The sequence below is a fragment of the Polypterus senegalus genome, chromosome 8 (assembly GCF_016835505.1).
Source record: "Polypterus senegalus isolate Bchr_013 chromosome 8, ASM1683550v1, whole genome shotgun sequence".
NCBI lineage: Eukaryota > Metazoa > Chordata > Cladistia > Polypteriformes > Polypteridae > Polypterus > Polypterus senegalus.
Window position 1 is genome coordinate 154101331 of NC_053161.1, and position 16427 is coordinate 154117757.

Genomic DNA, 16427 nt, shown 5'->3' on the forward strand with positions numbered 1-16427 from the left:
AAGCTAATAATTCAGATGGGATAACTGTGTCCTGTGGTGGCAGGGGCGGGGGGGATTGGGGGGGTAGTTTGGTGCGATGCAAGTCAGGAAAATGTCACGGAGTCATCTGGAAAACAATATTTTGTGATCTCCTTTATCTATTCAGCTTTAGTTTATGCAGAAGCTGAGCGCTATGTGTGCTATGGGGGTTGAGTGTTTTGTTGTATTTTGATTTATCAATGACCACAGAATTAGGTTTGTTGGATAATGCCATGTCATCAATTCTTCTCAATTTCTTTAGAGCACTAATAGCAGACATTGCCGTATTTATGAATGCCAGTTTCCACCACTAAAAAATAAAAGTTGTGCTAAATAATATAGTCAATTTTGTAAAAGTGCCATCATTAAAGTGATGTTACATTATCCTAAGACATGATGATGCAATTAAACAATAATCAAGTATTAATAATGAGAATCAAAGCTTGTCCTTAATGAAATAGTACCTTGGTATTTAAGATACAGCTTACAACTACTATGAGACGGTGCGTAGCAATTACAACATGCATATCTTGTTAGTATGACTCTTGTGATAACAGTCAGTCAGTCATTACTCAGCCTGCTATATCCTAACACAGGGTCATGGGGGTTTACTGGTGCCAATCCCAGCCAACAAAACACAACACAAATCCCTGCACAGGGCGCCAGCCCACCGCAGGACACACACACACACACTCACACACCAAGCACACACTAGGGACAATTTAGGATCACCAATGCATCTAACCTGCATGTCTTTGGACTGTGTGAAGAAGCCGGAGCACCAGGAGGAAACTCACACAGACACGGGGAGAACATGCAAACTCCATGCACGTGAACCCAGGTCTCCTTACTGCGAGGCAGCAGTGCGACCACTGCGCCACCGTGCTGCCCCACTTTATTTGTTCCAAGAAGAAAGTGTGGCTTTTTACAGTGGCTCAATAAGTAAATAAACAAATACTATAACAAATAAATACACACAAGAACTATTAAAAAGAAAAAACACGTCTTACTTGGCTAAAGATGAAAGGAGGAATTCTAGCCACGGTGATGCTTTGCGTAGACATATTGCTGTATATAAAGGAGCTCCACTAGCGTTTCCTGACCCACTTCTGCTGAATGATTCATTGTCTGAAAGTCCTCAGTGTAGGTGTGTCAGACTGAGGATGTGCAGCATTGTTCATAATGGCACTCAGTTTTGTTTTATTTCTTTCATCCATTATGACCTCCAGGGTGTCCAGAGCACATCTTATCACAAGAGTCTGCCTTTTTAATTAACGTGTTGATTTGGTGGGCCACTCTTGAGGGGATGTTAACAGCCTATCACACAACAGAGTGTAAAAAAATCCCACTGGCCATCACAGAGTTACAGAAGATGTGAAGGATGTCACTTCTCACATTAAAGGAGCGCAGATTGTGTGCTCCAGTGTTGCTCACCTCTGGAGCTGGATGGTATTGAAGGCACTGCAGAAATCAAAAAACAGAATCCTCACAGTGATTTATCCATTTGAGATTAAGCCTTATGGAGCAGATAGACAACCTCCACTCCACTCCAGGTAGAGAATTCCACTCCACTCCTTGTGTAGCAGATAGATAATTCCTTCACTCCAATCTTTGTCTAATAGGGAAACTGCAGTTGGCCCAGGGTTCAGGGCCTTTTCTGTTTATTTATTTATCTATCAATTTATAGTTCCTTTGATATCAACCCATCGTGATAATGAAATAATGCTGTAATTACAAGAAATATTGTTATGTACCAGACATTGGGATATATATATATATATATATATATATATTCATGGCATTCGTAGTCTGAATCACAATCTGATTGTATGGGTGGTTACAATCAGATTGTGATTCAGATTACAAATGTCATGAATGTAATTACCCCGATCTACATGCTGTCAAATAAACGAACCACACGCCATGGCGCAACGTTAAGAGACTTCACCTCTGACACTGACATCTGAGGTTCGATCCCCAAGAGGGGGTGCAGTGAGTGTACACCTGATGAGCCCAGAATTAGGGTGAAACACGTGTCGCGTGCTCTTTGCATTATTTGACAGTAAACTATATATATATATATATATATATATATATATATATATATACAGGTATATATATATATATATATATACAGGTATATATATATATATATATATATGGCTGTGTGCATTCTTTCATGTTGTAGGTCTGAGCTTGTGTTCCCTAAAGTGACTCCTGACTTTTGCTCCAATGTCACTCCTCAATTCCTTTTTTCTTTCAGTCTTGCAGCATTCCTTTATTTGAAGTGATTGGTAAAGCTTCATTTATCATTTTTGGATTCACTGTGGGATTCTCAGTTATTGCGGTAGGAACATTTTTCTGTTATTTAAAAATTTATTAGGGTTAATGACAATTCAATATTTAATATATTCTAAAATGTTAGTTTTACACTGACCTGACTATTTATTTAGCTGCCTTATGGCTGTTAAGAATCACAGACTGAAACAGATGAACCGTATTAAAATCTGTTTGCTTCCATGTTTTGCTTGTATATGTTTTGTGTATGTGTTTTTTTTTCTGAATTTATTATACTTTTCAGTAAAACTGACTCAATGGACACTGCTATTTGTAGGTGTATGTGCATAATGGAGTGCACTGCTTCTGTATTTCATTGCAAGGTGTCACCTGTTGGTTGCACTTCAAACTGTGGTAGCCAGCGGTGTGTCCTTATGTCACTTACTGCTAGGCAACAAGGCCGTAAACAAAGGCTTTGTTTGTGTTAGGAGGGAAAAGAGATTAACAGGCTCACACTCGCAAGCCCTTGAAGCCCACTTCAAAATGAGACCTTAACTTTATTCATTTATGTATGTCATTTTGGGGTTTTCTTTATAGTTATACTTGAATATATTAAATAGCATAATGAGCTCAATAGATTGAAGTCTACTTTTTAAGTGTGAATGAAATGGAATTGAACCTGCCACATCTGTCAGGGACTCTTTCTGCCTTCTTCTTCTCACACTGCTGTTCTCTGCGTTTCCCTTGCAGTTGATCGGAATGGTGCTCTCCATCACCCTGCTGTGGCAACTTCACAGGCAAACCTCCACTATTCAGCTGGACCCACCCAAATATTCTGAAATTGCATCAATTCCTGATTACAAAATGAATCTGCTTCCCTTTCCGGATATGCGATACAGTCCTTAAATTATTTCTCTTGCCTTGATGGACATAAATTGACTGGCAGTGACTTTTGTTTTAATAAATTTGTGCTTTTTAGACATTCTTAGGAATTGTAAGAACTTGTTTTCTTCTTTATTTCTGTGCATCTAGGTAATTAAGAGGGTCCACAACAAGAACTTTTACTTAACAGCTCTAGGGATGTTTTATACCAAGGGTGTCGAACTCCAGGCCTGGTGGGCCACAGTGGCTGCAGCTTTTCATTCTAACCCTTTTCCTAATCACTAACCAGTTTTCACTGTTAATTAACTCCTTTTCCCTTCATTTTAATAGCCCTGTGTTTAAGGATTCAGTCCTCCGAATTGATTCCTTTCTTCATTAAATGACAGCCAAACAGAAATGAGACGTGAAACGAGCCAACAGAGGACCAGCTAAACTGGGATTTCAAACTCCAACCAATTTCATTCCAACCAATCACTTAATGAGAACCCGATTCTTGCTGTTAGTTAAACACGTTATTTAATTCCATAGCCTGTTGCTGTTCTCATTCTGCCACAGCAGACATTCCCAAAACTGTTGGATTTTCTGTTTTTCTAAGATCACCATCAAGATGTTTTGGTGACCTGAGAGATCAGCCTTACTGAGACGTTCACCTTTCTTTATTTTCAGATATTGTGTGATGGGCACAGGTGAGCTGGTCATGTGGCAGCTCATTTTGTGTCTCATTATTGTTTGGCTGCTGATTAAGGAAAAAGAAACAACTAAGGGGTCGGTGTCAAGTTAATTATAATTAAGGCAAAAGAAGTTAATTTGCAGCAAAAACAGGTCGCTAATGAAGAAGATGGTTAGAATGAAAACCTGCAGCCACTGCTCCCTCCAGGAACAGAGTTTGACACCCATGTCTTATAGTATGTGTGTGCGACTGTGGAATATCCCTCCATCCCTACCACATTCATCCATTGATCAGACAAGTCACTTTCTACATCCTCCTTCTCTCAGTCCATTCCTCCATCCATCCAGCTCTCTATATACATTTACATTTATTTGCTTATCAGACACTTTTATCCAAAACAATCTATAAAACATGTCAATATAATCGAGTAACATTAGTCAGGATACAAGTGTTACAGGACAGGTTACAAGATTGATCACCACAAGATGTTGAGCTTAAAACAAAATATAAGTGAGTTACCATTCCTAGGTTACCAAACCCAATGTCACCAAGCAAAAGAGATGGATGGAAGTGGCAGCTCATTCCACCAGCTAGGAGCTAAACATGGAAAGAGCCTGGACTCAGAGACTTCATACCAGATCTGAGTGAATGAGAAGGAGCACGGGACCCTACAATTTTCTCCATTATATATAAATGACACTGACTACTCTCTAGGCAAGCATCATGGATTGGAATTTAATATGTGCTACTACAGGGAGTCATCTTCAGATGGTTGACCACCAGACATGCTGATGCATTTTAAATGCAATGCAGGGACTTGGTAACCCATGTCAGTATTCCTACCAGCAGAGAGTTGCAGTAGTCCAGACGAGACAAAACCAATGCCTGGACCACCAGTTGTGCTGCATACTCAGTCAGATACGGTCTGATCTTATCTTGTGGATGTTTTATAGAGAAGACTAGGGGGCTTTGCCCATTGCTTGCTTCACACGCCAACCCCTTCCCACCACATACTCATCACCTATGACCATATACAGTATTTGAACTCTTTTTGCTTTTACCTTTTCATCAATATCATATTGAATTTTGATTCTGTGTTTGGAATTACATCGTGAAAACGCAACGTATAACTGCCCATGAGTGAATATCGTTTCTTTCTCTCTACAAGAAATGTGTCTGACAATAGCATTCACACAAATGAGAAATGATTTCTCTCACTGGATTTCACTTTCACCAAACAACAAATCTTTTAATTCTCATTGATGCGCCTCTCCATTAGGAAGAAAGACTACATTTTTTTTTTCCCTGATGGAAACATGAATTAGACGATCTACAAGTCTCCGACTTAAAGTTTAAATCTGAACAATATATTTGATCTCTTTTCGCTGTTCCGTTATTTCACCGAGTAATAATTTCCATTTGTTTGTGCTAATGCGATCTTTACTATCCTTTTTTTGAGACTTTTGAATTTTCGTACTTCCATTATCTCTAACCTGCTCTGCATGTGTATCGTGCCAATGTTTTTGAATACTTTATGACGTTCTAATTTGTCATCTACTCTTTGTCTTTTATTTCTGGCCCCATGCGTGGTTACATCTCTTGGCACAAAGTCTCATCTCACGGGACTTGAAAGTGTCCCTCTGAGAAAATCACATCTCATCTCCTTCCAACCTTCCAAGATTTTATTTTATAATAGAGGGATGTAGCAATATGGCCCTTGAAGGAGAGCTGGTCATTAATTATCACCCCAAAGTTGCAAACGGACTTGGTGGGTGTTAGCAATAATGAGCTGAGCTTTATGAACTTCTGAATTGAACTCCTTCATTATGAAATACAGATGAGATTTTATCAGGTATTTATAATGCAAAAGTGAGTTTATCCCATAACATAAGAGAGGAAAGAAACTAATTAATATGTATCACATCAATACTCACTAGCAAAGAAAAAAGATCTGAACTCCTTTCTCAGACATGCTTAATCCAATTTATGGTTATACAGAACTAGAGACTATTCCAGCAGTAGGCAGGAAAAAGCCTGGGTGAGGATGCCAGTCCATGATAGACACCACCTACACACACACACACACACACGCATCAACATTACCACTAACCCCAATGTCTATGATGAGTGTCCTGTCACAAAGTCCCAGGGAGTAAAGTAGATCATTTTTCAGGGGATAAATAATTAAAGTTGTTACTAAGATTTGTTAAATTAATCACCAAAATCTTTTAAGGATAAAACCAAAGTCATGATTGAAACAAAAGAACATTCTAATTCAGACTCTTTCCCTAAATGTTTTTTTTTTTTTGCAAATTGCTTGAGTGTTACTCGCTCACAGGGTCTTTTCATTTGCCTAGTAATCACACAGGGTCATACTCTCCAATGTTACAAGTCATTTTTCTGAGTTTTTATACATTCTTTGCTTTGCACCCTAAACCCCACCCTCCGTTAACCTATCGGTTATAGGGGAGGAGTTAAAGCTTTAGATTCGTCAAGAAATTTCGATCTCCGGTTTTCGATGGATCTCGATGTTTTAGGGTGCTCTGATACCACAAACATTGATATCTCAATGATGGGTGTATGTCACAGTGTCTTGAGGATGGTCTATAGCTAAAACGACTGGATGGAAAAATACCACTTAAGCCTGTTATGAGATGATGATGTGCGGAGTAGTTTTTGAGTCAAATCATGCAAGGGAAAGAGGCACTCTAGAGGAACCCTCACATACCATAATTCTGCAATTAATTAGGATTCTTCTCGTCAATTGCTATCATAATGACCTATTTTATGATGAGAAAGATCAGCATCAGAGCGGTAAATAATTACTGAACTGTTAGATAGTAACAGATAACTTGGTTCTGAGGGCGCAAAGCCTACTGACACTCACGTCTAAATTATTTTGTATTGATTCTGATAATTAGACACTACTTTTTGGAGTTGTTTGAGTTGTTGAATTTGATTCTGGCATCCACTTGTTGCGATTCTCCTTCATTTTGATGGTTAAATAAGTTTTAGACACTTGCTTTTCATGCTTGCTGCCATTCTGGAGCTCCCGCCATTAGGGTAAAGGTACCTGTTGTTAGGGTTGTGTCCACTGATGTAAAGACATGATGCAATGGGTTAAAAGGTTTTCCTTTTGCAACCACACTTTTAAATTTATTGTTTCAGTAAATTTTGCTTAATGACTCTCTTTGACTTTGTTTTTTAATCATGAATTTTGGCATTGATGCTCATAGTTTTTGATCTCCTGCTTTTGTCACGTTTTTGGCTTTCGTCTAATGTTCTGGCTCACTCTCAATCCCGGTCTGCTTGCAGAAAAAACAATCATGAGTTCTAAAATTGTACCATCCAAAGAAACAAGCATTACAAAATGGCAGCATGCTGTTATGTTGGTTATTTTTATTTGTTTATCTCAGGGTCAGGGATTAGGGTAGGGTTAGGATTAGGATCTGTGCTGCAGGCACAAGTAGTGTTTAGTGCCGTGCTTTGGTCTGCGGTGGCCATTGAGCCCAGCAGCCCTGCTAACGGGTAATGAATTGTGTCCTGTTGAAGTTTGGGGGCTGGGAAAAGTTTGTACTTAGCAGAACCAGGCACTGTTAGCTTCTTTGTGGACATGTTTTGGTTTTTATCTCTCTACATGTTTCTGCTGTGATTTTTTTTTTTCAATTTTTCTAGTTTAAAATGTTACTATTGTACCCATTTTTAGTAAATTACATGTTTAGATTCAAAATTAATTTTAGAGTAGCTTCACAAAACTGCATGATGTTTTGCTCATCACTTTTTTCACTATTTGTTCGTTAGAAGGTGTTAATAAAGTTGAAATGTGTATGACATGATATGTGTTAATTACACCTTTTATTTCAGCAAAACCTCAAGTATTTTAAGGATATGCATTAGAGTTTTGAGTCCTGATGTAATTAATAGATGGTCAAATGCCTAAACTGTATGTACAGTGGATTCAGAAGGGGGTTAGACCCCTTCATTTTCTGCACACTTGAAGATGTCATTTTAAATGGATGCATTTGCGATTTTTGCCCAATAAGTTACAACAGGGGTCCTCAATCACGGTCGGAGGGCCGCAGTGACTACAAGTTTTCATTCCAGCTAGTGTTCTAATTAGAACTCGCTGATAATGAAATTTGGTATTCAGCTATTTGCATTGTTAGCACTTTCATTCGTCAAAGAGAACTTTTAGTTACAAACCGGATTCCAAAAAAGTTGGGACACTATACAAATCGTGAATAAAAACTGAATGCAATGATGTGGAGGTGCCAACTTCTAATATTTTATTCAGAATAGAACATAAATCACGGAACAAAAGTTTAAACTGAGAAAATGTATCATTTTAAGGGAAAAATATGTTGATTCAGAATTTCATGGTGTCAACAAATTCCAAAACAGTTGGGACAAGGCCATTTTCACCACTGTGTGGCATCTCCCCTTCTTCTTACAACACTCAACAGACGTCTGGGGACCGAGGAGACCAGTTTCTCAAGTTTAGAAATAGGAATGCTCTCCCATTCTTGTCTAATACAGGCCTCTAACTGTTCAATCGTCTTGGGCCTTCTTTGTCGCACCTTCCTCTTTATGATGCGCCAAATGTTCTCTATAGGTGAAAGATCTGGACTGCAGACTGGCCATTTCAGTACCGGATCCTTCTCCCTACACAGCCATGATGTTGTGATTGATGCAGAATGTGGTCTGGCATTATCTTGTTGAAAAATGCAGGGTCTTCCCTGAAAAAGATGACGTCTGGATGGGAGCATATGTTGTTCTAGAACCTGAATATATTTTTCTGCATTGATGGTGCCTTTCCAGACATGCAAGCTGCCCATGCCACACGCACTCATGCAACCCCATACCATCAGAGATGCAGGCTTCTGAACTGAGCGTTGATAACAACTTGGGTTGTCCTTGTCCTCTTTGGTCCGGATGACATGGCGTCCCAGATTTCCAAAAGAACTTGAATCGTGACTCGCCTGACCACAGAACAGTCTTCCATTTTGCCACACTCCATTTTAAATGATCCCTGGCCCAGTGAAACGCCTGAGCTTGTGGATCTTGCTTAGAAATGGCTTCTTCTTTGCACTGTAGAGTTTCAGCTGGCAAGGCGGATGGCAAGTGGATTGTGTTCACTGACAATGGTTTCTGGAAGTATTCCTGAGCCCATTCTGTGATTTCCTTTACAGTAGCATTCCTGTTTGTGGTGCAGTGTCGTTTAAGGGCCCGGAGATCACGGGCATCCAGTATGGTTTTACGGCCTTGACCCTACGCACAGAGATTGTTCCAGATTCTCTGAATCTTCGGATGATGTTATGCACAGTTGATGATGATGATGATGATAGATGCAAAGTCTTTGCAATTTTTCGCTGGGTAACACCTTTCTGATATTGCTCCACTATCTTTCTGCGCAACATTGTGGGAATTGGTGATCCTCTACCCATCTTGGCTTCTGAGAGACACTGCCACTCTGAGAAGCTCTTTTTATACCCAATCATGTTGCCAATTGACCTAATTAGTGTTTATTGGTCTTCCAGCTCTTCGTTATGCTCAAATTTACTTTTTCCAGCCTCTTATTGCTACTTGTCCCAACTTTTTTGAGATTTGTTGACACCGTGAAATTTTGAATCAACATATTTTTCCTTTAAAATGATACATTTACTCGGATTAAACGTTTGATCTGTCATCTACGTTCTATTACAAATAAAATATTGACATTTGCCATCTCCACATCATTGCATTCAGTTTTTATTCACAATTTGTTTAGTGTCCCAACTTTTTTGGAATCCGGTTTGTATATTGTATATCAGAGGTCTTCAATTACAGCCCTGGAGGTCCGCAGTGGCTGCAGGTTTTCATTTCAACCCATTTCTTAACCCTTACATGCTGTTCATATTTCATGCCTTCATAGTATGGTCAGGGGCAGCATTGTGGCACAGTGGGTAGCGTTGCTGCGTTGAAGTTAGGAGACCCGGGTTCGCTTCCCGGGTCCTCCCTGCGTGGAGTTTGTATGTTCTCCCCATGTTTGCATGGGTTTCCTCCCACAGTCCAAAGACATGCAGGTTAGGTGGATTGGCGATCCTAAATTGTGTGTGTGAGTGTGTGTACCCTGCCTGGAGTTTGTTCATTCCTTGCGCCCTGTGTTGCTTAGGATTGGCTCCAGCAGACCCCCGTGACCCTGTGGTTAGGATATAGCGGGTTGGATAATGGATGGATGAATAGTATGGTCAGTCAGTTTTGACCCAGGCCAAGAATCCGCTCATAATGAGAGTCTGTTCTGAATTTTGAACTACAGATCTATTTAGAATGTATAAATAACCTATCTAACATTAATAAATGGATGATTAATCCTTAATTAATGTTTCAGAGAGCAAGGAGAGTGGAATTTTCAGGTTTTAAAACGCTTGTTTTTGAAAAAATACATCCACTATCACTTAATATCATGTCCTATTTTACCCAAGCCATGAAAACATAACAGCTATAATGATTTAAATTTATCTTATTGATTTTGGAACTGCTGTGATTTATTATGTAACCATGTATAACCATTACACCCATTAAAAACTATCCCCACTGCTACATTGTAAAAGAATCCTCATAACGTCCATCTGTAACTATGAATATTAATTCAACATCAACACTTAGAACACAAAACATAAGAAATTCTTTATTTCCAACACGTCTGTGCATTCAAAGCAGTGGTGGGAACCCTTGCATGTGTGGATTATGCACATGTGTTTCCCACATATGCAGCAGGCTGTCCCTGTTTTGCAGTCCTTTCTTGCAGAGCACAAGTTGCACCTACTTCTCTTCTGTCCCCTTGTGTTGGCGTCTTGTGTGACTTGTTGACCAGGGCCAGGCTCCGATTGCTGTGCTTCCCTTACCAGTGCTGCTAAAATTGCCGTGCAGGCAAGGTGGTGTTGCTTTTGCAGAGTAGGAGTCAGAAAGGCCTTTCCAAGCTCCTCCGAAAAGAACCTCCTCCAGTTCCTCTTGCTTGCCTACCAAGTAGAGCTCAGCTCACTCCATATGACAAAGGCATTGTGGGTCGATACATCGATGACATTGTGGAATATGATGAGAGGCTAGCGGGCAGTTCTCCTCTTGCAGTTGTATGTTAGTTTGTACTCCTTTGCTGGCATTGCAGTCAAGGATGATGGCCTGATTTCTGTCCTCTTGAGCGCAGATCTCTGCAGCCTTATGTAATGGGCTCATGAGGATGACAGTCTTATTCTTTTTTTGCATGTATAAGACAAAGTAAAGTTAGAAGAAAAGACATCTCTCCCTCTTGCTGTAATCAGAGCAGGTGGAAGCTCAGGCTTGTTCCGCCTCACAGTGCCAACCATTGTGAGTCTCTTCCGCTGACCTCTGTGTGACTTCTGTTCCTTCTGTGCGCCATATAGGATCACTCCCATCCTGTTTTATTATTACACTGTTTCGAGATTCCCCCATGACCCTTCAAAGACCAGCAGGTGTCTGTCTTTGTGGGAGCCTGGGCTAATATGGTGGGAGTACAGACAGTTCTTGTGACACCGACGTTCCATAAAAATTACACACAGACATGTACAGTTTTACAGTTACAAGATTCCTTGATTTGACCCACACTGATGGATCTACTGTAGATTCAGGTCAAATTTGACAGCCTCAATGTACAAATATTTTGTAGCACCCGTACAACAGTATCCATCCATCCACCCATTTTCCAACCCACTGAATCCGAACACAGGGTCATGGGGGTCTGCTGGAGCTAATCTCAGCCAACACAGGGCGCAAGGCAGGGTACAACAGTATAAAATTTTAAAATATTTTCAGTTGTGTGTATTTTGGGTCACTTTAAGACAGGGGTCCCCAACTCCGGTCCTGCAGGGCTCCAGTGGCTGTAGGTTTTCATTCTAACCCTTTTTTTAAATTAGTGATCTGTTTTTCTGTTAAATAACTTCTTTAATGAATTACTTTTAATTGACTTGTTCTTGAAGAGTCAGACCCCTTAATTGTTTCTTTTTCCTTAATTAGCTGTCAAACAATAATGAGATACAAAATGAGCCAAAACAACTGGTGTCCATCGCGCAATATCTGAAAATAAAGAAGATGAAGGTCTTAGGAATGCTGATCTGCTCAGGTCCACAAAACATTTGAACAGAGCTCTTAGAAAAGAGGAAATCAACAATTTCAGAAATGTCTGTTATTGCACAATGAGAGCAGCAACAAGCCATGGAATTAAAGAACGGGTTTAATTAACAGCAAGAATCGGCAGCCATTTAAGCAGCTGGTTGGAGTGAAATTGGTTGGAGATTGAGGCCCCGACTTAGTTGGCTTTCTGTCAGCTCCTTCACTTCACTTCACATTTCATTTCTGTTTGGGTGCCATTTAAGGAAAAAAATGAAGCGATTCAGAGGAACAAATCTTAAAGAAATAAGTCAACTAAACTTAATTCAAAAGAAGTTAACTGGCAACAAAATGAGGTCACTAATTAAGAAAAGGGTTAGAATGAAACTCTGCAGCCAATGGGGCCCTCCAGGAGCAGACTTGGGGACCAATCAAATTTCAGGCTAAAAGAATGACATGTAGGATATTTTTACTGCTGTTAAATGTCAAAATGGGTCAAATTTGACCCGAACAGTATGTAAGGGTTAATTAGAGCGCATTTATTTACTACTAAAGAAATGCATTTTTTGGGCTAGATTTTAGTTCTCTTGCCTGTTACAATTCAGAGCCCTTAATGGCCTGCTTTAGTTGTTAGCAACTGTACGTAAGTTTTACTTGTAACAAGTAAACCAGCTGCTCACCAGCTAACGTGCTTCCTTTTAAACCTGTGCACCATGAAGTGTTTGTGTTAAAAAATCTTTAGTAGTAAATGAGAGGAGAATTGGATGGAGAGTTAAGTTTAAGTCCACAAAAGACATCAGAGGAGGACACTCCATAGTGCAATTACAGTTTCTCTTGGATGAATGAACGCACTAACAAACCAAATTGTTAAATACCACGTTTCATTATCAGCAAGGACTGAGTTCTAATTAAGAAACTGGATGGAAGGAAAAGCTGCAGCTACTGCGGCCCTCCAGGACCGTGACTGAGGACTCAATAATGACAAAATGAAAACATGTCAGAAAAGTTGAATTTCAGGGGGCTGAGTTTACGCTGTATATGTTTAAAAAATAACCATACAACTGTATGACGAAGTAAGATGCACAGTCATTACTCCTGACTGCGAGGAGCTGCCCCGGGGTCTCTTCAACTGTGCCCTGGGACCTCTGGCCTGCACATTGAAGTCTGGACAGGCCTACATGGTGTGCTGACTTGGTAAGCCTTGCCATGACAAGTGCATAAGGAGGAGATTGAGTGATGCAGTTATCTTTGTGTTTAAACTTCCATCTCTGCATGTGTGACATCTCACACGTATTGACAGACAGCTAAATATGAGACAAAAGGAGGAAGTGCTGAATGACGACTTTGAAGCAAAAGCGAATCTGGAGTACCTTTACTTGTGTATGTTGAGCTGACATCCGTTTCATTTATTTTCACTCTTTTCTCTAATTCATTCAAACATAACCAATACATTCAAAATATTAAAAGGTTACCTGACATAAATGCAAATTATAAATACAGATCTGATAAAGAGGCTCAATAAACGGTAAAACAGATGCTTTAAATATCGTCCTCTGTTGAATGCACTGCACCCAAAGGCAGCCAACTGCTGGCTAAACTCTAGCACACTTGTGAACCGAGAAACTGAGTATCATTAAAATCATACATAACTGTAAATTAGAGAGGCACACTCAAAACAATATCACCATAAAAAATATATTAAACAAAAATTTGCTACCAAAAGTTTCCCAGCATCAACACATAGTGGATTTGAGATAATTTGCAGGAGACTACACAGACTGGAAGTTGTTTTTAATAAAGGAATCAGGAGGCAGATTGAAGTCAGGAGGGCAAGCCGACCAAGGGCTTCATGCATAATGGCGTGCGTAGAACTCGCACTATAACATGGCGTAAGCACAAAAGCCGAAATGTGCTTACGCACAGAAAAATCCAGATGCAGGAATCTGTGCGTACTCCAACTTCCACGTTCTTCCGCTACATAAATCCCGATCAGCGTGAAAACTAACGCTCGTGCACGCGCATTATGTAACGCCCCAACTCCTCACAGAATTACATCTCTTTGAATATGCAAATCAATATAAATCGCCCTTAAGCGCAGCCTTCTGTGAAAAGACAATGGGAAAAGCACGGGGAAAATATGAGAATTTCAGCGAATACCAAGTGGAGGCAAAGGAAAAACATACTATTTGTTCAAATAAGCCGTGGTATAATCAACAAAAGGAAGTTGATCGAGTGACATAGCGTGTTGGAGAAACTTGAAAGCTCACATCCACAAAATCGCACAGTGCCGGAAATAAAAAAGAAGTCACATATCAAAGTCGACGTGGAAAGCCGAGTTGTAGCCCACTGTCTGAGTGTCATATGAAAGCTTATTAGGGTACAGAGAAAAAAGGCACACGGTGGGGAAAAAGCACGAAATGTCAACTTCAATCTCGACATTTCCACTTTAATCACATAGTTTATTTTGTCATTAAAGTAGAACATCATAAACTTCATCTTAAAAATCATTTGATTTACCAGTTTCTCAAATCCCATCGTAACTAAAGTGTGCTCTATGTGTGTGAATCACTACGTGCTTCTGTTCTTTCTCTTTCTCCGACAGGACACAGAATCCATTACATCCGTGATATTAGGCTACACCTCTCTGAATAATTAAAATACTGAGATGTATACGTGATATCATTTTCATGATGATAGGAATGAAAGCATGTTATTAAACATGGAAACACGGTGGTGCAGTGATTGTTCGTGTCTCACACAATATGCTGCTGCGCTGTGCGCGACCTTCGATGAAATTATTGTAGCAGTACCGTCTCTTTCAAACGTACTAACCTCCAATTCCTGTCTTTACTTTTCTTTCTCCAAATACCCAATCGCCACACAATCAGCTCTGTAATAGACGTTAAGCCATCTGTAAGCTTACAACGACGCTTCTTCAAAACTTTTAAGGAACATTGAACTATCTTCATAGTACCTGTTTAATTATTCTGTCCGTCTATCCTTCCAGTGTCATGCCAGCCTCAGAAAATATACAGCGCGAGGCAGGAACAATACGTGAACTTGCTAGTGCTGCGGCACCGTGTCCTCACATGTTTAATTATTAACAATACAGATTATTTAAATGAAGTTAAAGATTTATCTGTATAATATAATCAACATATTTTGCTGCATTTCATCTTAAAAATGATATCGTCATCATATGTAAATACGCGCTTATTAAAGTGGCTCAGGTTGTGAGATATTATAACTATAGTGCAAGTTTACAGTGGGGTGATTGTACTTATAAGTCCTAACAGTTCTACAAGGAGCAATTGATTGAGTGCATTTAAAGTTCTTGGGATGAAACTGTTTCTGAACTGCGAGGTCCGTACAGGAAAGGCTTTGAAACATTTTGCAGTGGCTGAGACAGTGTGTCCTTAAAGCTGTATACCGATAATTCTCTTTCCAATCAGCTGCTGCTGTGATTCACACTCAGATACAGTGATATAAATACTCAGTCGTGCAGTGAGAGTAATATGGAAAAAGATGATCCGCTGAGGCAACTTCTAACGGGAGCAGCTGAAAGAAGAAGAAGAAATAGAAGTGAGAGTAATAACGCTAAAGCAGTTATGGTATTTAGAATAGTTTGACAATTCTGTGGACCATTATATTGTTACAAGTTAATTACAATCAGATGCATTACACTAATAAACAATATGCAGTTAATTTCAGTCTATTTATAAAACCGCTTCAGGGATGTGGATCTGAAAAAGAAATATAAAACACACAAGAACAGTAGCACTGCTTTGACGCTGGGTGCCGCCTGTCTGCAAAACCGAGTGGAGAACTTGAGTACGACAAGGCATGAGGTACCATGGAAAAGTGCGTGACTTTACGCCAAGTGTAGGTTTTATACATCGCGATTTGAACGTGGAAACATTCTTACACAACATTTCTGTGCGTACGCACCGTTTATACATGAGGCCCCAGGAGAATAGAAATCTAGCACATCAGACAAAAAAATCATAGCAAAAGATTGGTGCAAAAAGATCGAAAGCCAAAATAATGCACAGAATCAGGCCAAAAATGACAAAAGTAATTCATAGACAGGGACAGAAATTACTTCAAAACCAAACAGCCTTTCAACGAACAAAAAGAATGCTGAGACTTTTTAGTTGAATCCAAACTTGCACAACAAGAAAGTGTACGACACTCACCTTTATACCTTTGAGTCGGTCATGTCACACGCAGCACACTTCTGGGTGACGTTAACTGACAACGGCATAGCAATCATCAAGAAAAAAGTCGCAAAATGGCGGTGCTCATAAAAATTGCAAGATGATGCAGTGAGAAAATACAAAAAAAGTACAAATATAAGTAAAAACACATAAAAAACAATAAATAAATGTGACCAATGGATTTCTGGGTATCAAAAATAAAAATAAAAGTGATGTATTAAATATTATTAATGTCTCGGGAACCATTTAGAAAAATTGTG

The 16427-nt window shown here is 39.6% G+C and overlaps 1 protein-coding gene across 1 annotated transcript in view; it reads left to right on the forward strand.

The window, feature by feature from the left end:
* LOC120533226 (tetraspanin-8-like) overlaps positions 1 to 3283 on the forward strand; it is a 35319-nt gene extending 32036 nt beyond the window's left edge. The window contains exons 7-8 of the mRNA XM_039760002.1: positions 2282 to 2365; positions 3046 to 3283. Of these exons, the coding sequence (XP_039615936.1) occupies positions 2282 to 2365; positions 3046 to 3201 (240 nt within the window). The 3' untranslated portion in view covers positions 3202 to 3283. The remainder of the gene's footprint in view (positions 1 to 2281; positions 2366 to 3045) is intronic.
* The last annotated feature ends 13144 nt before the right edge of the window (positions 3284 to 16427 follow it).